The 27,968-nt window shown below is 35.9% G+C and overlaps 1 protein-coding gene and 2 non-coding genes across 3 annotated transcripts; 2 read left to right on the top strand and 1 right to left on the bottom strand.

Moving 5' to 3' along the window:
• Positions 1–15,894: 15,894 nt before the first annotated feature.
• On the bottom strand, positions 15,895–16,761 carry LOC148954163 (protein CFDP2-like). Its single transcript, XM_089086183.1, has one exon. It carries the CDS (start codon positions 16,759–16,761, stop codon positions 15,895–15,897), a length of 867 nt encoding a protein of 288 aa, XP_088942309.1.
• Positions 16,762–25,486: 8,725 nt separating this feature from the next.
• TRNAK-UUU (transfer RNA lysine (anticodon UUU)) lies at positions 25,487–25,559 on the top strand. Its single transcript has one exon. It is a non-coding gene; the product is annotated as a tRNA-Lys (tRNA).
• A 1,396-nt stretch (positions 25,560–26,955) lies between these two features.
• On the top strand, positions 26,956–27,028 carry TRNAK-CUU (transfer RNA lysine (anticodon CUU)). Its single transcript has one exon. It is a non-coding gene; the product is annotated as a tRNA-Lys (tRNA).
• Positions 27,029–27,968: the final 940 nt, after the last annotated feature.

Genomic DNA, 27,968 nt, shown 5'->3' on the forward strand with positions numbered 1-27,968 from the left:
TTATGTTGACATTCTTTTTGAGTACTAACATCTCTGGAAATGATACTTTAGCATATCCACCATTTGTATAATTGAATTTTTTTGGTACTCCAAATAAATTTAATTCCATAGTGTCATGACAACGCGCGCATACGTTTCCGATAGTGCTACCACTTGTACTTGTTTCATAGTTCAAATACTTTTCCTTGTCAGCATTTAATGCTATAATAATACTAGCATGGAAGCACATTTCTTATGGGGGTCATCCACATGTTCAATATCCACTTCATCTGTGCTAGTTTATGTTTCATTCATTGTTTGATTAATGGCTGGGACGTGCGCTGGCACTTTGTTTTTCATATATTCATCTTTATATTCCTTAGTGATATTTTCTTCCAATGCCCTTTTTATTTTTCCGGCAATTTGATTGTCTAATACAACATTATTTTTACAAAGGTAACAGTTTCGGCACGTCGACAAGATATGGTTTATGATATTAGTAGAAGAGTATGCATGTCTTCTTTTAATCTTCCGTTGAACGCTAGTACCCGAAAGTTGACGATGGGGTGCAACAAGAGGTAGCATGTTACCACAAGCACTGGCAAGAAGATGTCCCTCTTCATCAACTATTATTTTTATGTTGGCATTTTCATTGAGTGCTATCATCTCTGGATATCTCACTCTTGCATATCCACCATAAGAAGAGTTGAATTTTTTTGGTACTCCAAAGAAATTAAATTCCTTACTGTCATGGCAATGCACACATACATTTCCAATAGTGCTACCATTTTTACTTGTTTCATAGTTTAAATACTTCTCCTTGTCAGCATTCAATGCTACAATAACATTGACATGTGAACACACTTTATTAAAATGCTCCATCTTCACTTTTTTAAAAGATATCACTTATGTGTTTATCGTTCTACTGCGTAAAAAATACTGATTTAATACATGCAATAGACTAAGTAGTGTCGATATCCGGACATAGAATACCAGTGGGAAAGCCACATTGTGTCTATGACCAATCGCAGAGTACAATTGTTAGAGCCGTAAGCATATTTTGTCATTTTAAGATACTTAAAAAAAAAATTAAGTTGAATAATTTTGAAGTTTAAAAAAATAGTTTTTTTTTATGAAAAAAAAAATATTGAATTAGAACCATCAGTCCTCATTATTATGAGTATCCAACACTGGACTTAAGTTTCACATTTGAACCAGAGAATTGACCTAAGTTTCACATTTGAACGAGAGAATGGTAATTTCCATAATTTTCTTACAGGAAACTAGAGTTTATGGTCAAAAACCCTTATTAGCTCAGATTCTACAGAAATTGTTTATTTTTCGATCCATACCTGGACTTAAGTTTCACCTATGAACCAACAAATTGTATTTTCCATAATTTTCGTACAAAAAACTAGAGTTTACGGTCAAAAACCCTTATTAGCTTAGATTTTTCACTAGCAACTTGCCATCCACTATAACTTCGCTAATACATCCTTCTGCCAATCAACCCATCTCCCCCAAAACACTTTTCAGTCATTTTTTGTTAAATTTGTTTATTTCAACTCATCCACACGGGTTTTTCGCTAGCAACTCGGCCTCCACTATAACTACGCTACTACATCCTTCTGCCAATCAACCCATCTCACCCCAAAACCCTTTTCAGTCATTTCTTGTTAAAAAAAATTCTATTTCAACTCATCCACACGGGTTTTTCCACATTTGAACCAGAGAATGGAACTAAGTTTCATATTTGAAAGAGAGAATTGTATTTTCCACAATTTTCTTATGGGAAACTAGAGTTTATGGTCAAAACCCTTATTAGCTCAGATTATACAGAAAAAGTTTATTTTTTGATGGATACCTGGACTTAAGTTTCACCTATGAACCAACGAATTGCATTTTCCATAATTTTCTTACAAAAAACTAGAGTTTACGGTCAAAAACCCTTATTAGCTTAGATTTTTCGCTAGCAACATGCCCTCCACTTTAACTTCGCTACTACGTCCTTCTGCCAATCAACCCATCTCCCCAAAACACTTTTCAGCCATTTCTTGTTAAAATTTTTTATTTCAACTCATCCACACGGGGTTTTCGCTAGCAACTCGCCCTCCACTATAACTACGCTAATACAACTTTCTGCCAATAAAACCGTCTCCCCCAAAACACTTTTCAGTAATTTCTTGTTAAATTTTTTTTTATTTCAACTAATCCACACGGGGTTTTTGCTAGCAACTCGCCCTCCACTATAACTTCGCTAATACATCCTTCTTTCAATCAAACACTTTTCATACATTTCTCGTAAAAAAAAAATTATTTCAACTCTTGCACATTGGCTTTTACCTATCAGCTTACCCTCCACTATAAATTCAGTAAAACATATTTAACACATACCTCACAGCTCAAAACACCCACTTCAAAAAGTTCTAAAAAAAAATTTTAATTAAACCCATAAAAACGGGTTTTTCACTAGCAACTCGCCCTCCACTATAACTTCGCTAATAAATCCTTCTGACATTCCTCTTAGTTGTAAAAACCCACTTTGAAAAATTTGGGGAACGAAAAATGACAAGAATATAAATACTCTTTGATCGGACCAGTTTTCCCTTAGTTGTAAACACCCGCTTTGAAAAATTGGGGGAACGAAAAGTGACAAGAATATAAATACTCTTTTGGTTGGGCCAGTTTCCCCCTTAGTTGTAAACACCAGATTTGAAAAATTGAGGTTAAGAAAATTGAAAATACTATAAATACTCATTTGTCAGTCTTGGTTCCCCCTTAGTTTCAAACCCCCATATTTAGTAATTGGGGGAACGCAAAGTGACAAGAACATAAATAATCTTTGGGCCCGGATGTTTTCTCTTAGTATCGAACACCCGCTGTGAAAAAATGGGTGACCGAAAAGTGACTGTCAAGGAATTGCGATTAGTTTAGAACGAAGCAATAGTCTATTTCTCCTTAAGCATTTCTAGTCGTATGTTTACCGGGATATTAAATAAGTACCATTTTTACACCCCCCTCTAAACTTAATTTCCCCCTTTTACCATTATTTTCACTAAATACTTGCCCCCACCCACTCCCCAGACAGTTCAGAAAGAAGCAATAGTCTATTTCTCCTGAAGCATTTCAAGTCAAATGTTTATCGGGGTATTAAATAAGTAGCATTTTTACACCTCCCTCAAAACTTAATTTCCCCCTTCCTAGATTTATTTTAACTGAATACTTGCCCCCACCGCCCTCACTTCATATAAAGTAGTCAAAATAGAGCTTAGCCAAATCTAAATTTCATCATTTTTTATGTTATTAATTACACTGAAAAAAAATTGAACACCTAAAAAACCACGATAATTATTCGCTAGTTTGATGTGGCATAGACAATACAATGTTTTGAATAATAGCAATACAGTAAAAATAAAAAAAAATATTTGTCAAGGAATATTGATTAGTTCAGAAAGAAGCAATAATCTATTTCTCCTGAAGCATTTCTAGTCGTATGTTTACCGGGATATTAAATAAGTACCATTTTTACACCCCCCTCAAAACTTAATTTCCCCCTTTTTAGCATTATTTTCACTAAATACTTGCCCCCACCCAATCCCCAGAGAGTTCAGAAAGAAGCAATAGTCTATTTCTCCTGAAGCATTTCAAGTCAAATGTTTACCGGGGTATTAAATAGGTAGCATTTCTAAACCTCCCTCAAAACTTAATTTCCCCCTTCCTAGCTTTATTTTAACTGAATACATGCCCCCACCCCCCTCACTTCATATAAAGTAGTAAAAATAGAGGTTAGCCAAATCTAAATGTCATAATTTTTTTTATGTTATTAATTACACTGAAAAAAAAAATTGAACACCTAAAAAGCCACGATAATTATTCGCTAGTTTGATGTGGCATAGACAATGCAATGTTTTGAATAATAGCAACACAGTAAGAATAAAAAAAATATTTGTCAAGGAATATTGATTAGTTCAGAAAGAAGCAATAGTCTATTTCTCCTGAAGCATTTCTAGTCGTATGTTTACCGGGATATTAAATAAGTACCATTTTTACACCCCCTCAAAACTTAATTTCTCTTCCAAGCATTATATTAACTAAATACTTGCCATATTGGGACTTGTTCATTGTCTCGGCTATTTTACGATTTCTCATTTAGAATGTGTTACCTCCAAAATTGACTCCCCCTCCCCCTCTCCTACCCACCCCAACCCCTCAGAAATGGGGGAACCAAGGGAACGTTAGATACAATTTTAAATTTACAATAATTTTAAAAAGTTAATTGTGTATTATAAAGACCACATAGGAGAGGTAAAGCTAGGTCAAGTAACAAATTACCTCAGTTAACAACCCCTTCGGGGTTACCTTAACTGTTAATCAGTTTAATCCTTTTTTTTTCTCCACCGTCATACAATCCACTCACTAATTAGAATCATTCACACTCCTATTATTCAAAACATTAATTAATATCGTTCATAGAGTCCAATTTGCGAGTTCCTTATCCCTTTTTGCAAAAATGTCAAATACTCACTCTCTTTGAAAAACTAAACCAGACTATACCCACCAAACCAGATTATACCCACCAAACCAGATTATACCCACCAAACCAGATCCATAGGTACATGCACTGGAAAGGTGCCATGGAATAGATTATACCCACCAAACCAGATCCATAGGTACATGCACTGGAAAGGTGCCATGGAATGTAAAGTGGGACAAATACACAGGATGGAACATAAAGGACGCAAAATGGAACCTCTTACTCTACTCGGGTTAACGAAATGAAAGAGTGATAAAAAGGGAACGGTGTTCCTCTTCGTATAAACGTCTGAGGGTTGCACAAAAGGAGGGGGGTTGTTAATTTATGTTATTGTCCGATAATTCCAATTTTGGATATAAGGTCTTTATAAAGTCAAGCTAAACCTCAAAGGACTTTAGGCTAAAAAAGGGAGAGCCCAAATGGCTACTAGCTTTCCTTTCTTCTTGGTTGAGGTTTCCTTCCTTCTTTAAACTCTCAGTTATTCAAAGCTTAAATTTCTGGGAAGAAATTTACTTTGGCTTATTCTAACCTTAAGAAAATGCTGTTTTGTCCAGATGGTTCAAGCCTTGCTTAGGTGAAAATACGAAATGAAACTATAAGTCCTAAGATCATCAACTTCTCTTACATGCGTATTAAAATGATTTCCAAGTGACAGAAAGCCTTTTAGAGGTTTTTCTTCTTATTTTAACCTTTACCTTCAAACTTTTATCCCCAAGGAGAATTTCAGACAGACAGTGGTAGCTTATCGTTATTACAAAGTAAAAACTTACTCTTTGTTCGATTTTCAAAAAAAGACTACCCTGTTTTTGTTCCTCAATCTCTATTTTAAGTTCTATCTATTTTGTTCTTCTTTCCTGTCATTGGTCAGAGACCAGTTTGATGTCATCCTAATGATACTTCTTTGTTCAAAGATTGGTTTCCACTTTCTCTATTAAAAAACCCTGTTTTTTGGTCATGTGATTCAAATCGTGTAATATACTTGTCGTTGACCCCTTGAGTTTGAAACGGCAGTCCGCTATTTGTATTTGCATTTTATGGTCCTTGTTGACAAGGATACAATTGTCCAAAATCCTTACGCAAAGAAATTTAATGCTTCGTTACTGTAAAAGTCATACTTTGCTATCTTTACAATTTATTCAGGTTATCATGGCTTTCCCACATTTTTACAACCTCCCACACTTAAAATTCTTAGTACATTTATTTTTTCTTAATGAAACTATAACTTGCTAAGAATCAATTTAGTTCAATCTCTTCCTGTTCTACATTTACGTGGAATCCTTGAGACTTTTGTTTTCTATAGTCTAACCATAGTTTTTTCAATGTTTTAAATATAATTCCAATTGAGACTAGTCCTAATAAAGATAGAAATAGATTAAGGGTATTGAAAAAAAATGTCCAATAGCTAGCTGTTTTCCTTCCGTTTTCTTCCTTTAAGGAAATGTGCATTTTTCTTAGCTCAGCTATGCCAATCTGCGTCTTTATGTTGTTCTGGAAATATATAGAAATTAAATCTTCAAATTCTTCGCTCCATTCGTTTTTTATACCGGCTATGGAGAGGTTTCCATCTAGGCTAATTATCGATATATTTAAAGGTGCCATTTCCTTTGTAATCTGCCCCCTATACATACTGTTTATCTTTAACATTTCTGCAGTTAGAGAACATTCTTCTGGCAATTTCATTATTGAGCTGCCTTTTATATATGTGAATTTACTGTTTTTTCTGTTTTACATTCGAAATGTATTCTTATTTCTTCTTTGTAAGGAGATGTGATTATATATTTCTCCTTTCCAATTCTTTGGATTAAGATTTTATTTTCCTTTATAATTTTGGTTTGACACTCTTTATTAATTAATGCATTATTTTCCATATAGTTTGCTAAACTGCAGGAGTTCATTTGTGTGCTTCTAATAATAAATTGGTGGTTGCACAATAGTGGTATACTCTGTAAATTACATCTTTTTTCTATATTGTCATCTTCTAAAAAATATCTCGTTTGATCTTTACTTAACCAAAAGAATTTGAACTCATTTTCTATTTGAAAGAAATAAGAAGTGTTTGACACTGGGAACGGAATGTTGAAAATTTCGAATATTCTGAACCAATCATGTTTATTTGATATAGAAAAATCAAAAATAACCAACAATTTTCATTTTTGTGTCGGCACATTGTATCTAGTTGATTTATAAGGTTCCAGTAAGCCGTAACGCGTGTAATTTGCCGATATTCTATAACCTATTGGTAGTGAATTTTCAATTTCGAAAATTGTCCTACGTATGTCTGCCGGATCTGTGACAATGAATAGGAAACTTTTATTTTCTGCTTGAAGAATAGAAAGGATTACTGTTTCTGTTTTCTTTACTAACCTTTTTATTTGAATTGAACTTTTTGTCACTTCCTTGTTTATCTTTTTAAGTTTTCTTATATTTACTAACCGTCGTTTAGAAGTTTTCAACTGGTGTAACAAAAAGACATTTTAATATAATTCCGGTAACACTAGATAGGGTCTCCTATAAGAATAATTTTCTGATGAACTTTATTGAATGACTCTTTTTTTTTTATACATATTTGTCGGCTGACAAATACCTCTTGAACGAGATTAGATAATTCATTCATATTCAGAACAAAACTCCTCTCATTCATCCGTGCTAGTGAATCCTGTTTCATAGTCCTAGTCTTTCCGTGCTAGTGACCTTTATAGTCCTAGTCTTTCCGTGCTAGTGACTCCTGTTTGATAGTCCCAGTCTTTCCGTGCTAGTGACCTTCGTAGTCCTAGTCTTGTCCGTGCTAGTGACTCCTCTTTCATAGTCCTAGTCTTTCCATGCTAGTGACCTTCATAGTCCTAGTCTTGTCCGTGCTAGTGACTCCTGTTCCATAGTCCTAGTCTTTCAGTGCTAGTGACCTTCATGGTCCTAGTATTGTGCGTGCTAGTGACTCCTGTTTCATAGTCCTAGTCTTTCCGTGCTAGTGACCTTCATAGTCCTAGTCTTGTCCGTGCTAGTGACTCCTGTTTCATAGTCCTAGTCTTTCCGTGCTAGTGACCTTCATAGTCCTAGTCTTGTTCGTGCTAGTGACTCCTGTTTCATAGTCCTACTAGCCTGTTTCTGTTCCCACTAGCCTGTTTCTGTTCCCACTAGCCTGTTTCTGTTCCCACTAGCCTGTTTATGTTCCCACTAACCTGTTTCTGTTACCACTAGGCTGTTTCTGTTCCCACTAGCCTGTTTCTGTTTCCACTAGCCTGTTTCTGTTCCCACTAGCCTGTTTCTGTTCCCACTAGTCTGTTTCTGTTTCCACTAGCCTGTTTCTGTTTCCACTAGCCTCCTGGTCATACTATATCTACTACTAACGGTTAACCTATATCTACAAAACTACGGAATCTGGGACTGTGCCTACCGGTGGGTCCCTAACCATTGCTCGGAGGCCGCAGTACCTTCGGCAAAATTGCCTTAAAATTTTTCTCGGGGGTGGTGTATAGGTGTTGGAGCTAAACAATATTTTGCTTTGTGGCCTGTATCACTACAGCGGATACAAGTTGGAGGATTTTTCCATTCCGATTGTCTATATGAACCCCCGCTAGTCCGGAATTTTATGCAAGCATTTTTTTTTTTTTTACTAAATTTATACCTGGAATAATTATCCCTATTTGGTCTTGACATATCTTTCTTTTTAGGAATGTCTAAGCTTGTTGCGAATCTTTTTATTTCTCCCCTTGCATAACAAATAGCATGATTAGTCGTAGCACTGTCATTTTTTCTAAACTCCTCTGTATTTTTTTTAAGGGTGGTAATCCATGAATGGATTTCATTTGGATATGTCAGTAACGAGATGGGAGGCGCTTGCTCCACAGATAGACTTTGAAGCCTACTTGTGACTTTGGCAACTCCATATTGCCCTTCTAAAGCATTTATTCTAGACTGTGCTTTTTGTAGTGCAATTTCTAACTCTTGGATTTTGTTTTTATTTGAACTCAGGATTGTTCTATTCGCATAAAGGCTTAATTCAAGAAACGTTTTGAACCTTTAAATTGTTTTAAACTACTAATATGAGCTAGGTTGTAATTTTAGTAAGAATTAGTTCAATATCTTTATTTAAATTAACCCTCAAGGATAACATTATAAGTACACCTTTGAAGATGATTAAACTATAACCCTAGCGTTTAAAAGGATTTAAGCAATCTACAGATTATACGGACACTAGACTTGTAGCAAAGAGAAAGAAAAGGAGAAGAAAGAAAGAATCTTAGGAAGATAAAAGATAAAAGTCTGTCTGAGCTTCCCCCTTAGTTAAAAATTTCCTTTAATGAACACTTTTTCGAACTTTTCTGTCTTGGAAAACTGAACACACACCTTCTTGTGAGGAACAGAGGACTAAATTTTACCAAATTTTATGAATTTAATTAATCCTCCCCCACTTAACCGAAAGTTGTACCGAACTTGAGTACCGCTGCAACCAGTTGTACCGAACCTGAGTACCGCTGAGACCAGTTGTAAGGTTGCCCCTACTTAACAGGGCTAATAAATTTGGTAGCGTGATACAAACTGAGGCGTTGGGTAAGAATCGGTACTCAGAATTCAGTGACAACTGATTTTATTATAAAATAAGATAAAATGAAAAATATTCTAATTCTATCTATGTTGGCTATTTCCAAACCTCTTCTAAGGTCAAAAGATCTACTTGTTCACATCCACCGATGTATACCGAAATGAAAAAGATTAAGTTAATCCTAAGCTAAAAAATGTTTCAACTTAAAAGGGTTGCACTTGAACAGCTAGTCAAGGCTTGAGTTCTGGATTATAAAATCCTTTAGTTCAAGCTATTTTGAGCTAAGCTAAGAATAACCGTACTTGCTTTTAATTCCAATTTTTATTAACCTAAACCAAGAGATTCTTTTATTATTTCTTGATAGGATTGTGTATTCCTTTGACCTTTATTAAGCTTTAATTTTAGCAGGGAAACTTAATTGAAAATATCTGGACATAAAGGTTTAGAAATTCTTAAGCTGGTATTATTGTTCCCCTTTTTCCCCTGACCTTTCCTCTATACACATTAAGGTTACTTTTGTATAAACAAGCAGTACGGGTTAACGAAATGAAAGAGTGATAAAAAGGGAACGGTGTTCCTCTTCGTATAAACGTCTGAGGGTTGCACAAAAGGAGGGGGGATGTTAATTTATATTATTGTCCGATAATTCCAATTTTGGATATAAGGTCTTTATAAAGTCAAGCTAAACCTCAAGGGACTCTAGGCTGAAAAAGGGAGAGCCCAAATGGCTACTAGCTTTCCTTTCTTCTTGGTTGAGGTTTCCTTCCTTCTTTAAACTCTCAGTTATTCAAAGCTTAAATTTCTGGGACGAAATTTACTTTGGCTTATTCTAACCTTAAAAAAAATGCTGTTTTGTCCAGATGGTTCAAGCCTTATTTAGGTGAAAATACGAAATAAAACTATAAGTCCTAAGATCATCAATTTCTCTTATGTACGTATTAAAATTATTTCCAAGTGACAGAAAGCCGTTTAGAGGTTTTTCTTCTTATTTTAACCTTTACCTTCAAACTTTTATCCCCAAGGAGAATTTCAGACAGACAGTGGTAGCTTATCGTTATTACAAAGTAAACACTTACTCTTCGTTCGATTTCCAATACAAAGACTACCTCGTTTCTGTTCCTCAATCTCTTTTTTAAGTTCTGTCTATTTTGTTTTTCTTTCCTGTCATTGGTCAGAGACCAGTTTGATGTCATCCTAATGATAGTTATTTGTTCAAAGATTGTTTTCCACTTTTTCTATTAAAAAACCTTGTTTTTTGGTCATGTGATTCAAATCGCGTAATATACTTGTCGTTGACCCCTTGAGTTTGAAACGGCAGTCAGCTATTTGTATTTGCATTTTATGGTCCTTGTTGACAAGGGTACAATTGTTCAAAATCCTTACACAAAGAAATTTAATACTTCGTTACTGCAAAAGTCATACTTTGCTATCTTTACAATTTATTCAGGTTATGATGGCTTTCCCACATTTTTACACTTGATAAAAGCACTCGAACTAAGGTTTAGCAGCAGGCAAAAGTTGGAGAGACAAAGAGAAAAATTGTGTTTTTTTTTCGACGCTGCAGGAACCCTATCGAGACAGGGCATTGGCTTTAGGATAACTAAAGAACAAAATGCCAACTTTATTCAAATTGTTTAACTTCTAGCGATATATGTGGTAGCTCTTGATAAACAATATAGACCATACAAATTTAGCTATTTACCTATAAAATCCTCGATGAAGTTTTGTATTCAGAATGTTATTCTTTGATACAATACCCGATGTTTCATATTCTGATAACCTTGCGGTTGCGGGTGTAATCCGCTATACAAGCTCGGAAGGGACACCTAGAAAGAGACTATTAGATATCAGTGAGACTAATGACAAAACCGGGCAGGGTATGACAGAAAGTATAAAAGAAACATTGTCAAGGCGAGGAATTCCTCTATTTAAACTAGCTTTCCAGTCTTATGACTATGCAGTCGCGATGTCTGGTGAATTTAAAGGAGCCAAGCAAGAAATTTCGAAACTTCTTGATTGCAGTGTGCCCTATATTCCCTGACTGGCCCACAGACTAAATATTGTTATTGAACATAGTGGCAATTCATCTTGTTGAATATTTGAGCTTTTCAACATCCTGGAGGACATATACATGTTCTTCTCTTCATCTACAAAGTATTTTTCCATCCTTAAAGGAAAACCCTCTTCGATTGAAAACAGCTTTAAGCTCCAAAAATTATCACGGACTCGGTAAACTGCAAGAGCTGAAACCATACAAGCAGAAGTTACTTAGTTTGAAGCAATAGTTTCAGCCATTTACGAAACAACACCGATGTGAAGTCGAAGACACAAGCTAGCGGTCTTCTGGAAAGGATTCCAAAATTAAAATTTATCGTTTACCTCAACTTTATGAAAAAAAAATTCATGTACACGATTAGGATAGCAGTAGAAAAAACTTGAAGAAGAGGAGATACATCATCGACGCAATCGAGATGCTTGAAGCTATGAAGAAACTTTTGGAAAGATATCGGAAGATGAAAGGAATAATTCCATTGACAGAGCAAAAGTGTTTACCAGAATAAGAGGAGTCGATCCAGAGCCAGATTTCGCTAGGAATCATCGTCGGCAATTTGAACCATATTGTTTTGACAGCCAAGCTCAGGGTCAAGCCGAGATCTCAAGGTATCATAGACAATATTTTAGAATCCTGCTTCAAAGGTTGACTACAATGATGAGAGATGATCTCACAGCTTGCCTTGCCAATTTTCAGTAATTTTGATTCAAAATTTAGCATCCTTTAAAAAAGGGTTTCAGTTGCAGATATTGAGCTAGCAACAACGTTTTTTTTTTTTACCAAGAAAGACCTCCAGATTCTAGTGCTTTATAAGTAGAGCTTGAAGTTTTGTTTTGGTTTAGCCACGGCGCTACTTGCTTCAGAGAAGTCATAGGTGAAAAAAAATTGCCGGCAACACCAGCTTAAGCAAGCCAACAGCCTTTGCCAATTGGCTGTGTCAGCACCTGTTGCAGTTGCTGCTGCCGAAAGAGCATTTAGCAATCTCAAGTTTGTTAAGAATTTGCTGAGAACTACCAAGGTAGATTTTTGACTAGATTCCTTATGTTGTTGGCGAATGAAAAAGACCTCACCGATGCCATTGACTTAAACAAGATTGTACAGCGGGGGTCCAGTTTGAAGAACAAGCGAATACAAACATAGCTGTCCTTAGTTACTCATGATGTATTCCGCTTTAGCTTCTTCTTTATTTCCGTAGATAACTATAAATGATAGAAGATTAATTATAATAAATTTCCACGAGTCGTATAATGTGACCTATGAGTGGTTTAAATGATGGGATCCCCCCAGGCATTGGTCCTTCGAGGTACCCCTGCACCTGCCCCTTCATGTAGCTAAGAATTTGACAGTCAATTCTACTAGCATTTAATAATACAGCATAACATAACCTGTTTTGGTTACTTTAGGCATCACCTATATATATATTTAATAGCATAAATATAATTTATATTAATTTCCTTATTATTTTGTTATCCTTCATATTACTTTATTTATTTATTTCCACCAAAACAGTAAGTATACAGTGCTTAGTCATTGCTTAACACTTATACATTATAGTAAACTATAGGCCTAATCGTAAACAAGCAAGGTCAAGGTAACTAGGTTTGTCAAGGTTAAACTGTTATACTTGATATGTCAGGAACATGTAAAAAACTAGTAGAATTTAAAAAGAAATTAAACTAGTAAAAAATAACGAAAAGAGGGGGTGGATTAGGTAAATGGTATAAATAACAAGGAAGAGGGTTTTTGGTAATGTAGGAGGCAAAAGCATTTAAAGAATTTAGAAATAGACTGTACAAACTCATCTAGTGAAAGTCTATTAGACATAACTATGGATCTATGCAGTAAAATGAAGAGAGAGATTCTATCTTAATAAACTGTCTCCCCAAAATACTTTGTTCTAGCCTATTTAATCCCCCTGCATATTGGTAGCTAAAAACTTGCAATATAAGTAACAAAAATTGACTTTATTCTTTAACAAAATCTATAAAAGACCCAGTGATCATAACCAAAGATTTAGTGTATTAATACAATTGTTGACACAATTCAACAAGAATATAACTGGATTTAATGTTTAAAATAATGATAATTAAGGATTATTAGTTATTTTAATTACTTAATTAATTGTTTTTAGTTCTAATTTTAATTACAATGTCTCAATTCTCATTGAAGAGAACGATGTGTATACCATTGTTTTGTCATATTAGGATTTTTCTGGAATCAGCTGAGATGGTTTTCCCGCCTCCTCCGATAGGGGGTGCAGGGTAAATCATCAGTTTTGGCTTACCCCCTCTTTGTTTTTTATTAACCTTTTTAATTTCCTCACATTTTTTTTTTTTAACTGGGGGTGGCATAATCTCCTTATAAATTCATTTTTTATGTTTTTTTCGTTTGATGACTGTGATTGAATCCAAGTATAAACTAATTGCATTGGAAATTATAAATCAAAATACAAGAGGAGGCAGGTTCAATTCAACCCGATTCCTCAATTCTAATATGAATCCTGATTTCAATAATATTTATATTTTTCTTAAATTTTTATAAAATTATCAGACTTCTTTAAAGAAAGGAGCAACATTAAAACTCAAAACGAACATAAATTATTCCACATATGAAGGGGTTGCCCCCCTGCTCAATACCTTGATCTTTACGCTAAAGTTTTCAGCACTAAAGAAACTTGTTTTTTTTTTTTATTATAATGACTAAAATGGCACAAGTAAATTAGATACATATGCTAACAAACGAAAAGTTGAAAGGGTGACAAGATAAATAGAAATATTTTGGTAATCTTACTTCTATTATTGACAAAACAAGAAGTATTACAACTATTAATATATCTTTTGAGTTCATTCGATGTTTGTTAGTTCTGTTCTCCATGGCTTTCATTCTTAGCGTGTGTTCATTTTGTTTGTGTGTGTGTGTGTGTTTTTTTTTCACCGATTGATCTTATTGGTTTGTAGAAAAATATATTAAATAGGCAGTTTTCTTTCCTTACCTTAGACCCTCCAGAGCCAGGAACGGCTCATAGGGCGTCTACGAAGCCTCGCCAGACAATTCGGAACTGAGCTGCAGCCGTGACATCCTCTCACTGTGGTTGAAGAGACAGCTCCGCACTTCTCAGGTCCCGGTCGTACTGCCGTCGTAGGGCGTGTATTTGTTGACCTCTTTTCCGCCTCCCCTCGGGGTGCCACTCATATATTGTTTTTGGGAGTCAATCCTCTGGCATACGAAGGAAGTGACCAAGATACGTCCATCTCCTAAGCATCAAGAGGTCAGTAACTAATGGCTGACCGGTTCGCCGACGGACTTCTATGTTGGTGACCTTTTCCTACCACGATATGTCCAGGATCCTTCTAAGGCACTTGTTCCCAAAAGCTAGGACACGTTCCCCTAGTTGGACGTTTAATTTCCAGCATTCGCTAGCATAGAGGAGGATGGACATCACATTACTATTTAGGAGTCTGAGCTTTAAGCGCAGAGGGTATTTACTACTGCGCCAAACTGGTTTCAATTTATTAAAAGCCGATGTCGCTTGTCCATTTCTCCTCTTAATTTCATTAGCTATTTCAATATCATATTCAATCCAGCTCCCAAGATACTTAAATTCTTTGACCTGGTCAATTGCTTTACCTTTGCATTTTAGTATCAGCGAGGAGTCAGATGTGGCCATGCTCTTTGTCTTACTGACATTCACTGCAAGTCCCACTTTCTTGGCCTTTTCATCTATGGCGTCGAGTAGCAGCTGCAGTCGCTGTATCGCTTCTTCGAGAAGAACAACTTCATCTGCGAAGTCCAGATCCGAGATCTTCCGGCTGCTAATTTTCACTCCACAGCCTGAAGACTGCCATAGACTATAGTCTATTACAATGAAAAACAGGAACGGGGATAGGACACAACCTTGTTTGACTCCAGACATTATCTTGAAGAAACGCGTCTCCCCATTTTCTGTGCGAACGCAACATTTACTATTTTCATAAAGTGCAATTATCATTTTGACTAGTTTATCAGGTACTCGGTAATATTTTTGAATCTTCCATAAAGTATCTCGGTCGATAGAATCGAAAGCCTTTTCAAAATCAATGAAGAGCAGGTACATCTTTTTGTTCCATTTTCTTGACTATTCCATCATCAGCCTCAGAATGAGAATAAGGTCAGAGCAAGACCCACCAGGTTGAAACCCGTGTTGCTCTTCTCTGAGGTGTGAATCTAGGGCTGCTCTTAGGCGTTCTAGTATGACTGTGGCTAGTATTTTTCTGGACACAGACGTTAGGTTGATGCCCCTCAAGTTGTCACAGACTAGCGCATCGTCTTTCTTGAAGAGTTTTACTAGTATACCTTTGGTCCAGTCTTTTGAAACTTTTTTGCTATTCCAGATGGCCACTAGGAGAGCAGTCCAAACGGTTATGCAGGCTCGAAGGGACGCCTTCAGCATCTCTGCTGTGATCCTATCTACTCCAGGTGCCCGTCCATTTTTTAGCTTTTTCACAGTTGTCGTCACTTCTTCAGTGCTTGGGGGGTCAGCACTTACGTCAATTTGTAAAAACGGTTTGTCAGGTACTACTTCTGGATTGTCAGGTCTGGGTCTATTTAAGACTCTCGAAATGCGAGGCCCATCTCGTCAGCTCTCTGTGGATCCGAGATTACGTTCTCATTTTCATCTTTTACAAGGGATGTTCGGTTTGTTTTCTTTCCGACTATCTCATTCGTTAGTCGATACACCGTTTTCGAGTCTTCTTTCTTAGCAGACTCTTCCGCAAGTGCTGCTTTTTCCTCGATAACGTTTCTTTTGTCTTACCTTGCACTTCTTTTAACCGCCTTATCCTCTTCTTTGTAACGGAGCTGTAACTGTGCTTTTTGTTCAGGGCTCAACGTGTTTAGGATAAGCGTCCGGGTCTCCTTGCGTTTACTGATACATTTCCAGGTGTCGTCCGATATCCATTTTTCTTTCTTTCTTTTCTTGAAGCCAAGGCTGGCCTTCGCGACGTCATGGTATTCACTTTTCACTGAGATCCATACGTTTTCAACACTAGAGTCTTCAGCTTCACCGAGCAGGTTTAACGCTTCAAATTTGTAATGTAGTGATATGCAGAAGCTTCTGTGGATATAATAATCTTTCAGCTTATCAGTGTCGAACTGTTTGTGTGTTTTGGCGTTGGTTTTCGGTTTCAGAGCTTTCAGTTTAATTCTTACTTCGGCTATCATCAAGATGTAATTTGTATTCACGTCCGCTCCTCGAAAGGCCCTCACGCCAAGCAGGCTACTTTTCCAGCGTCTTGATATGAGAAAATGATTGATTTGGTTTTTTGTCCGGCCTATCACCAAGTCGTTGCTTAGGGCAAAGTCAATTAGGAGTGCACCGTTTCCATTCATATCTCCGATGCCATGTGGGCCTAGAACTTCAGGGCAGTACTGACGATCTGCACCGACTTTAGCATTTAAATCGCCAACAAAACAGATTAAATCGTGCCTGGGAACGTCTTTGGTGACCGACTGTAGCATGTTGTAGAAAGCATCTTTTTCCTCATCATCAGCTTCGTTGGTCGGAGCATAGCCGGCGATGATGGTCATTTTTGTGTGATTAGATGCGAAACGAGCAGTCGATATACGTTCGCTAACTGGTGTCCAGTTCGCCATTGCTTTGAGTGCAAGTGGCGACATCATAATTCCTACACCAGCGCGTGGACGGAAGGGTGACCGCTAAATGCCATAGCATACCCCAATCTGAGATAAACTCACAGCAACACTATCTTGGTTAGAATTTTTCTTTGAATTTCCTGCCCAATATCATGTTTCTGCGAATTATGAACTAACTTTTTCTGTTAGCTAACAATTCTCTTTCCGTCGTCCAACAAATTTTTGTTAGCTAACATTGTTGGCTAACAATTGGACGGCGGAAAAACCCCTAAAATCAGCACCATGTCAACATTTTCTCCTCAGAATTGATTCTGCCTTTCAGTGATTAAATTTAAAAAAAAAAGTTTTTCTTCTGAAAGTAAAAAGCAAAACTAAAACTTAAAACTAGCAGAAACTATTCCGTATATGAGGGAAATACCCCCTCCTCAATACCTCGCTCTTCACTCTAATTTTTTTTAGTATTTAAAAAATTATTCTTATTTAATTAAACGACCGTTGTTTTCCAGGGGTTGTCCTTAAAGAATTGGGACAAAAAGTCATATATAAACTATCCCCTCATATACAGGATAATTTATGTTTTTGTATGTCATTATTTTGCTCTTTACTTTCAGCTGAAAAACTTGTTTTTTTACTTGGTTTTTGATTGTTTTTCAAATAATACCGTAATCTCCACCTCTTCCCTCCATCGAAAATTCCCCGTCACGAAAATTACTCCTTGGAAAGTTCCTTGGAATTTTTCCCGTGGACCCCCCCCCACATGAAATTCCCTCGTCCTGTAAAATGTCCGTTTACTTCCCAATAACAAACAAGACATGTAAAATAGGAAAACTTTATAACTTAGAGCCCGTTCCCTAGGGGCTGTGGGAGTCTTGTCTCTTCAGAGTCATAGATGTTTGACCTTTCAATTGTGCTGATTAAAAGAGCCATTATAAATTTTATATCTGATGAATTTGGGAAAAAAAAGGTGTTGGAGGGGGGGAGAAGAGTAACCGTTAAATCTCTTTGGTCACTTAAAAAAGGCAGAAGAACTCTTATCCCTATAGTATTAGACCATTAGTTCAATAAAATCACCCTGACAAAAAAAAAAAAGAAAAAAACACTCGGTTTAATATCAGAGAACTTGGGTTTTATGATATTCCGAATCTGATGGTATGATTTTCATGATCATTCGTTGAAGTTTGCAGGTGCCCACCCTTTCTCGAAAACCGCACATACGTCCTGAGGCCCGTAGCGTTTGATAGATACGGTAAACTTAATGAATTTTATATATCTTGAATCAGCACTAAAAGCCAATTCTTTTGATATGCTTCTTTTTTTTAAAATTGTATTTTTTAGAGTTGCGGTTGCTATTGGGCCGAGTCGCTTCTTACTTACAGTTTGTTACCAAGAACTGTTTGATTAACTGAACAGCTTCGGAAAACACTTTCAGAAGAGAGGCTGATGGTGGGCATGGACATTAATTTCATGACAACCTCGTGTAGGTGTTTCTGCAACCCATATTATGAGACTCTAACGACTTGAGTGAATCTGTTTTTCTTGCAACTAATGACTCATTATTGAAAATCTTCAGAACCGTGAAAGATCTGGCTGCTGACGAAGCATGCCTTGCATTGACTACTGAAACTTCTTCATGTGATCCCCACAAACTGGCTTAATTCTGTTGTGGCTGGATAACAGGGACTGTTACTGCAATTGCATCTATTGATACAGATTCAGCAGCCAGCAAGGCTAAATCCATGCCCCTTGCTTTAAGCTGTCAACTTGGAGAAGATTGTCAGGGAAAGTACACATTTTCATGAAACGTGGATCAAGGTATTTAGTAATCGTGACGGGTGTAATACGACTAAGACCTATAAGCCTAGAAGACACTTTATCTAGCCAATCATTTAAGGAGTCCTCAGCAAAATTTGAGGGTCCACACTCCCTAACCGTAGTCTGATTTTGAGAACAGGCTATGCAAACTTATGGATGCAGCTAAGTATGCTGTAAAACAGCATGGTCACTGGATTGAATACATTATTTTTCTTCTTCTCGACCATTTGAGAAAAATTTTTCTCTGTTGGATTTTTTTTTCGCTGGACGTTCATCAGTAGATAGCAGAAAAAACCGTAAACATTCGAAAATTTCCAAATATCGTTTTAGATATTTATATTTACGTTACGCTTGGGGGGTCAGCACTTACGTCAATTTGTAAAAACGGTTTGTCAGGTACTAATTTTGGATCGTCAGGTCTGGGTCTATTTAAGACTTCCTCGAAATGCGAGGCCCATCTCGTCAGCTTTCTGTGGATCCGAGATTACGTCCTCATTTTCATCTTTTACAAGGGATGTTCGGTTTGTTTTCTTTCGAAATTACGATAAAAAAGGGAACAATTTTATTTTTTATATTTTGAATATATCACATATTACTTACGGTACATAATTTCGAAATATTTCAAACCCAATGGCAAGCAAGTCCTAATGACGGGACGTCATGAAATAATGGGAAGGGTAATATGTACCGTAAGTAATATGTGATATATTTAAAATATGAAAAATAAAATTGTTCCCTTCTAAAAATATTTCCGATATAAATTAAACTCCCCGTAATTGAGTTTAAATCCCGTTTCAAACTTGAGTCTAAAGTCTAATCAACAAAAGAAAAACTGCTTTTTATCAAGCCAATTATCCCTTTGAAACTTCCAAGTAAAAGAAGATTAATTTTCGCATACCAGCTTGATGAATTTCGAGCACACTTTGTAATACTCCGTCGAATTCCATACTCTTTGTATTACAGAACATTACAGACTTGAACATTTCCAAACGCTATTGACAGATTTAAAAAGCAGAAAAAGCTGCGGGTTGAATGGCATTACAAAGCAAATGAGATGGTTTTGAATATAACGAAAATACTTAACAAAAAATCATACGACATTGTTTTATACAAAATTTGGAGTTTCTCTTAGGAATGTAGGCCTTTAATGATCTAAATATTGCGAAAAAACTATTGGGTAGTCAGCCAGCATAATAATCTTATTTTGTCAGCATAAGAGTAAAGTGGAGAATCCTCCAACAGGAGTTCACCAATCGTGAAATAGCTCTTAGGGCACAGAATCAGGACTTGTGTTAGATAGTGATGAAAAGTGTTTTTGAGGGATTATTATTAAGGCACTACTATTCCATGAGTGATTATGAAATTATTATTCTGATTGAATTGAAGTTTTGCTCATATACGTACATTGCTGTATACCCGAAATGTAAGTCTCAATAAGCCCATTACTTTTCTATTTGTGTTGTTTTTATTATATGCCTGTATCTCACCACTGAGTAGATACCTAGTTCAACTGTCTCCATTGGTACGCTCCTAAGGAATCTGATATTCACGCAACAATTGGAGAAATTTAGTTGAAGGACGACTCTAGGAAGTATAGTTACGTATTTGGGCAATCGACTTAGTCGGTAGAGCATGAGACTTTTAATATTAGGGTCCTGGGTTCGAGTCCCTCGTCGGGCGGATTTTTTATAAACTGAAAATTTCTCATTTTAAAGTTGTTTTCTATTTGTCTGACACTTGAAAGAGTAGAGCATGAAACTCTTAATCTCAGGGTTGTGGGTTCGAGCAAGCAACTCCAAAAAATAAAGTATAAAACGTAGGAAAGTAGTAGAAAGTAAGTAGTTAAGTAAATTTAGTGCTAGATAAGAAGTTTCAACATTAATTTGGTGAAAAACGACATTTTTTACAAAAACATATATCCAGCAGAGAAATACTCCATTTGATGTCATAATTTTGTCCCTTTTATGTCCCAAATTTCTAAAATATGTCCCTTTTTTGCCCTATTATGTCATTATGTCCCGGCACATAAGAATATGTCCTTTGGACGTAAAATATGTTCAGTTGCCAACCCTAAGTGGGGGTAGTATAGTGCTTTATTGTATGTGTGTTTCATAAGGAATATACCTTATTTTAATTCCTTGGCGGTTGGATTACAAAGTTTTCGACTAAAAGAAGAGGAAATTTGTTGGATAAGCACTTGGCAAAGGATCCAAAAATTGACTTGAAATTCATAATAATCATATAATATTTATTCACAAATACTGCATAAGCCTGGCTAGCTCAGTCGGTAGAGCATGAGACTCTTAATATTTGGGTCGTGGGTTCGAGTCCGACGTTGGGCGGATTTTTTATAAACTGAAAATTTCTCATTTTAAAGTTGTTTTCTATTTTTCTGACACTTGAAAGATTAGGGGTAAGTGAGTGGCAATTTGGCAAAACTTCAAAACAGATAAACTAGACGAAGAATATCGGAAATATATTGTCTGCAGGATAGAGCAAGCAACTCCAAAAATACAGTATAAAACGTAAAAAAGTAGTAGAAAGTAAGTAGTTATGTAAAATTGGTGCTAGATAAGTAGTTTCAACATTAATATGGTGAAAAACGACATTTTTTACCAAAACATATATCCAGCAGAGAAATATTCCATTTGATGTCATAATTTTGCAAAATATGTCCCTTTTTTGCCCTATTATGTCATTATGTCCCAGCACATAGCAATATGTCCTTTGGACATAAAATATGTCCAGTTGCCAACCCTAAGTGGCGGTAGTATAGTGCTTTATTGTATGTGTTTTTCATAAAGAATATACCTTATTTTAATTCCTTGGCGGTTGGATTATAAAATTTTCGAATAAAAGAAGAGGAAGTTTATTGGATAAGCACTTGGCATAGGATCCAAAAATTGATTTGAAATTCATAATAATCATATATTATTTATTCACGAACGCATGATAATCCCGGCTAGCTCAGTCGGTAGAGCATGAGACTTTTAATCTCAAGGTCGTGGGTTTGAGTCCAACGTAAGGCGGATTTTTTTTAACTGAAAATTTCTCATTTTAAAGTTGTTTTCTGTTTTTCTGACACTTGAAAGAGTAGGGGTAAGTGAGTGGCAATTTGGCAAAACTTCAAAACAGATAAACTAGACTAAGAATATGGGAAATATGTTGTCTGCAGGAAAGAGCAAGCAACTCCAAAAAATACAGTATAAAAAGTAAAAAATTGTAGAAAGTAAAGAGTTAAGTAAATTTAGTGCTAAATAAGTAGTTTCAACATTAATTTGGTGAAAAACGATGAATTTTTCACCATAGCAATGAATTTTCATGCTTGGATATCACTCCATGCTTTACTATATCTTGGGCTGCTGCCTGAACAACGAGGATTATGATATTTCTTGAGGTAAATTTTTTAAGGTCGAATAAGGTATTATTAGACGTAGCGAACGAGATGCTCGCATACCCGGCAAATACCCCTTCCCCTACTTTAAGAAATTATAACAGAGGTTGTGAAGAGGGTGTAACAGTAAATAGAATTTCTGGCACTATAATGTCACAATCTTTTGAACCTCATTTCTCGCCACAAAGAGGACATGGCATAACTAGAAAGTCGTTTCCATATTCTGGGAGACTTCGGAGAAGTGAAGTAAATGTAAATAATAAGTGGATTGAATCTGCAAAATAAAATAGGAGATATGCGACGATATAGGTCGAATGAAATTAAGGAAATAGTGGAATTATGGGAAAAAGTAGTGAACCCGAATGCGGTTAATGTCCAACCAACATTATTGGCGGATAGCGCCAGTTTAAATTTAATAGACAACGAAAATGAATAAAAATATTATGGATTCGCAATACGGAAAACAAATGTCCCTCCCAAAACGATGCAAAGAATTCAAATATCACAAATGATTGAACCCGTCAGCGACAAATCCGAAATATGGTTTGCAATACCGTCGGATGAAATCCCTGAAAATCTGTTATGCGAAGAACAGATTATATCTTACGAACAAGGATAAGGTTTTATTTGGGTAACTAATAATCATGAAACTGATACAATTACTATAAAAATGGAACAATTTTATTTTTTATATTTTGAATATATCACATATTACTTACGGTACATAATTTCGAAATATTTCAAACCCAAGGGCAAGCAAGTCCTAATGACGGGACGTCTTTAAATAATGGGAAGGGTAATATGGGTAAAGGTAAAGGTAAAGGATGCGGCACTAGACCCTTAAGGTCCAAACCGGCGGTGCTGATTTCCGTTTCGTGGCCCTTCAGCCAGGAAGTGCAATGGGGGGTTGGGGGCCAGCCAATCTATGCTTTCGCAAACCCTTCCTGTTTTACCTTCCCCAGATTTCTCCAGGTACCCATTTAGAGCTGGGTTGACTCTGGCTAAGCTTACAGGGTCACACCACTGACCCGCGTCCCAAACTAAGAAACTGACCACACCAGGGATCGAACCCGAATTCACGGATTCTCAGCCCAGCGCGCTTCCACATGTACCGTAAGTAATTTGCGATATATTTAAAATATAAAAAATAAAATTGTTCCCTTCTAAAAATACTTACGATATAAAGTAAACTCCCCCAAATTGAGTTTAAATCCCGTTTCAAACTTGAGTCTAAAGTCTAATCAACAAAAGAAAAACTGCGTTTTATCGTCAGCCAAATATCCCTTTAAAACTTCCAAATAAAAGATGATTAATTTTCGCATACCAGCTTGATGAATTTCGAGCAAAATTTTTAATACTCCGTTGAATTCCATACTCTTTGTATTACAGAACAATAGAGACTTGACAGATGATTTGTTGAATGGCATTACAAAGCAAATGAGATGGTTTTGAATTTAACAAAAATGCTTGACAAAAATCATACGACATTGTCTTATACACAATTTGGAGTTTCTCTTAGGAATGTAGGCATTTAATGATCTAAATATTGCGAAAAAACTATTGGGTAGTCAGCCAGAATAATAATCTTAATTTTTCAGCATAAAAGTAAAGTGAGAAATCGTCCAACAGTAGTTGAGCCAATCGTGAAATAGCTCTTAGGGCGCAGAATCAAGACTTATGTTAGATAGTGATGAAAAGTGTTTTTGAGGGATTATTATTAAGGCACTACTATTCCATGAGTGATTATGAAATTATTATTCTGATTGAATTGAAGTTTTGCTCATATACGTACATTGCTGTATACCCGAAATGTAAGTCTCAATAAGCCCATTACTTTTCTATTTGTGTTGTTTTTATTATATGCCTGTATCTCACCGCTGAGTAGATACCTAGTTTAACTGTCTCCATTGGTACGCTCCTAAGGAATCTGATATTCACGCAACAATAGGGGAAATTTAGTTGAAATACGAGTCTAGGAAGTATAGTTACGTATTTGGGCAATCGACTCCCCAACCCAAATTAACCACTCACAAAACCATTCAAACCTGGTACTTTAACCTACTTTTATTTTCTCCCATAGGGAGTGGCACGGTCATTTTCTACCCCCCATTGTACCCATTCCATTTTCCTCCCCATTAGAAGTGGCGCAGTCTTTTGCGGCACAAGTTTGTGCCAACTAAGCGGTCCAACATATAAACCCCAGCGGCACAAGTGGCACGGTCAGTAGGACCAGCGGCACACATAAAATATTTTTTGTGCAAAGGCTTCGCCATCTAGCAAAGGTTTCGTTGTTTCAACGTTTTTTTTGGACCTGAAATGCCATCTGTGATTTTTTTCAGAAAGTTTCTGCGACTTTTAATGGTGTATTAACAATCTAGAAAAGGCTAAAATAAGGAGATGAAAAAAAGCAAAGGTAAGAAAAAGGAAAAAAAAGAAAGTGATGAGGTCCTGGGTTCGAGGACCTCATCCTTTAATCTCAGGGTCCTGGGTTCGAGTCCCTCGTCGGGAGGATTTTTTATAAACTGAAAATTTCTCATTTTAAAGTTGTTTTCTATTTTTCTGATACTTGAAAGAGCAGGGTTAAATGAGTGGCAGTTTGTCAAAACTTCAAAACATGTAAACTAGACGAATAATATGGGAAATATGTTGTCTGCGGGAAAAAGCAAGCAACTCCAAAAAATACAGTATAAAACGTAAAAAAATAGTAGAAAGTAAGTAGGTAAGCAAATTTAGTGGAAATTTATTGGATAAGCACTTGGCATAAGATCCAAAAATTGACTTGAAATTCATAATAATCATATATTATTTATTCACGGAGATATTTTAAGCCCGGCTAGCTCAGTCGGTAGAGCATGAGACTCTTAATCTTTGGGTCGTGGGTTCGAGTCCGACGTTGGGCTATTTTTTATAAACTGAAAATTTCTCATTTTAAAGTTGTTTTCTATTTTTCTGACACTTGAAAGATTAGGGGTAAGTGAGTGGCAATTTGGCAAAACTTCAAAATAGATAAACTAGACTAAGAATATGGGAAATATGTTGTCTGCGGGAAAGTGCAAGCAACTCCAAAAAATACATTATAAAACGTAAGAATTGGTAGAAAGTAAATATTTAAGTAAATTTAGTGCTAGATAAGTAGTTTCACCATTAATTTGTTGAAAAACGACATTTTTTACAAAAACATATATCCAGCAGAGAAATATTCCATTTGATGTCATAATTTTAAAAATAGGTCCCTTTTATGTCCCAAATTTCTAAAATATGTCCCTTTTTTGCCTTATTATGTCATTATGTCCCGGCACATAGGAATATGTCCTTTGGACATAAAATATGTCCAGTTGGCAACCCTAAGTGGGGGTAGTATTGTGCTTTATTGTGTGTGTGTTTCATAAAGAATATACCTTATTTTAATTACTTGGCGGTTGGATTGTAAAATTTTCGAATAAAAGAAGAGGAAGTTTATTGGATAAGCACTTGGCATAGGATCCAAAAATTGATTTGAAATTCATAATAATCATATACTATTTATTCACGAATATATGATAAGCCCGGCTAGCTCAGTAGGTAGAGCGTGAGACTTTTAATCTCTGGGTCGTGGGTTCGAGTCCCACGTTGGGTGGATTTTTTATAAACTGAAAATTTCTCATTTTAAAGTTGTTTTCTATTTTTCTGACACTTGAAAGAGTAGGGGTAAGTGAGTGGCAATTTGGCATAACTTCAAAACATATAAACCAGACGAAGAATATGGGAAATATTTTGTCTGTGGGAAAGAGCAAACTACTCCAAAAAATACAGTATAAAACGTAAAAAAATAGTAGAAAGTTAGTAGTTAAGTAGATTTAGTGCTAGATAAGTAGTTTCAACATTAATTTGGTGGAAAACGACATTTTTTACAAAACATATATCCAGCAGAGAAATATTCCATTTGATGTAATAGGACAAAAAAGGGACATATTTTAGAAATTTGGGACATAAAAGGGAAGTATTTTGCAAAACTATGACATCAAATGGAATATTTCTCTGCGGGATATATGTTTTTGTAAAAAATGTCGTTTTTAACCAAATTAATGTTGAAACTACTTATCTAGCACTAAATTTACTTAACTACTTACTTTCTACTACGTTTCTACGTTTTATACTGTATTTTTTGGAGTTGCTTGCTCTTTCCCGCAGACAACATGTTTCCCATATTCTTCGTCTAGTTTATCTGTTTTGAAGTGGCGGCTAGGTTGTTACCAATTTAGTAAATAAAACAATCATTGACCTCTGCTATCCCCATTAGAATCGAGATTTGAACTACGAAAAATCAACCCTAGCTTTTTACTCGTTTGGAACCGCCTGGCCATAGACGTGGACATAGAGGTTTTCCAAGTTCCAAAAGATGGCACTTATCAAACTAACTGCTTTTAAAACTATCTAAGCACTGTCTACAATCAAGAGAGTACACCTGATTTTTCTCAGAACTCGTTCTCATCACTTTCTTTTTTTCTTTTTTCTTACCTTTACTTTTTTCATCTCCTTATTTTAGCCTTCTTAGGATTGTTAATACACCATTAAAAGTCGCAGAAACTTTCTGAAAAAAATAATCAAAGACGGCATTTCAGGTCCAAAAACATATGATAAGCCCGGCTAGCCCAGTCGGTAGAGCATGAGACTTTTAATATTGGGGTCCTGGGTTCGAGTCCCTCGTCGGGCGGATTTCTTATAAACTGAAAATTTATCATTTTAAAGTTGTTTTCTATTTTTCTGACACTTGAAAGAGTAGGGGTAAGTGAGTGGCAGTTTGGCAAAACTTCAAAACAGATAAAATAGACGAAGAATATGGGAAATATAGTTGTCTGCGGGAAAGAGTAAGCAACTCCAAAAAATACAGTATAAAACGTAAAAAAATAGTACAAAGTAAGTAGTTAAGCAAATTTAGTGGAAATTTATTGGATAAGCACTTGGCATAAGATCCAAAAATTGACTTGAAATTCATAATAATCATATATTATTTATTCACGAAGATACCATAAGCCCGGCTAGCTCAGTCGGTAGAGCATGAGACTCTTAATCTTAGGGTCGTGGGATCGAGTCCCACGTGGGGCGGTTTCCTATAAACTGAAAATTTCTCATTTTAAAGTTGTTTTATATTTTTCTGATACTTGAAAGAGTAGGGGTAAGTGAGTGGCAGTTTGGCAAAACTTCAAAACAGATAAACTAGACGAAGAATATGGGAAATATGTTGTCTGCGGGAAAAAGCAAGCAACTCCGAAAAATACAGTATAAAACGTAAAAAAAATAGTAGAAAGTAAATAGTTAAGTAAATTTAGTGCTAGATAAGTAGTTTCAACATTAATTTGGTGAAAAACGATGAATTTTTCACGCTAGCAATGAATTTTCATGCTTGAATATCACTCTACGCTTTACTATATCTTGGGCCGTTGCGTGAACCACGAGGATTATGATATTTCTTGAGGTAAATTTTTTAAGGTCGAATAAGGTATTATTAGACGTAGCGAACCAGAGGCTTGTATACCCGGCAAATACCCCTTCCCCTACTTTAATAGATTATAAGAGAGGCAGTGAAGAGGGTGTAACAATAAATAGAATTTCTGGCGGTATAATGTCACAATCTTTTGAACCTCATTTCTCACCACAAAGAGGATATGGCATAACTAGAAAGTTGTTTCCTTATTCTGGGAGACTTCGGAGAAGTGAAGTAAATGTAAATAATAAGTGGATTGAATCTGAAAAAATAAAATAGGAGATATGCGACGATATAGGTCGAACGAAATAAAGGAAATAGCGGAATTACGGAAAAAAGTAGTGAACCCCAATAAGGTTTATGCGCAACCAACATTATTGGCGGATAGCGCCAGTTTAAATTTAATAGACAACGAAAATGAAGAAAAATATTATGGATTCGCAATACGGAAAACAAATCCCTCCCAAAACGATGCAAAGAATTCAAATATCACAAATGATTGAACCCGTTGGTGACAAATCCGAAATATGGTTTGCGATTCCGTCGAATGAAATTCCTGAA

This window comes from Artemia sp. Qi Xiang Cuo, chromosome 3, assembly GCF_049724085.1.
Source record: "Artemia sp. Qi Xiang Cuo chromosome 3, ASM4972408v1, whole genome shotgun sequence".
Lineage (NCBI taxonomy): Eukaryota > Metazoa > Arthropoda > Branchiopoda > Anostraca > Artemiidae > Artemia > Artemia sp. Qi Xiang Cuo.

Bases quoted from the DNA above. Each gene is read 5' to 3' on its own strand.
- LOC148954163 (XM_089086183.1), bottom strand. From the start codon at position 16,761: ATGTCGCCACTTGCACTCAAAGCAATGGCGAACTGGACACCAGTTAGC.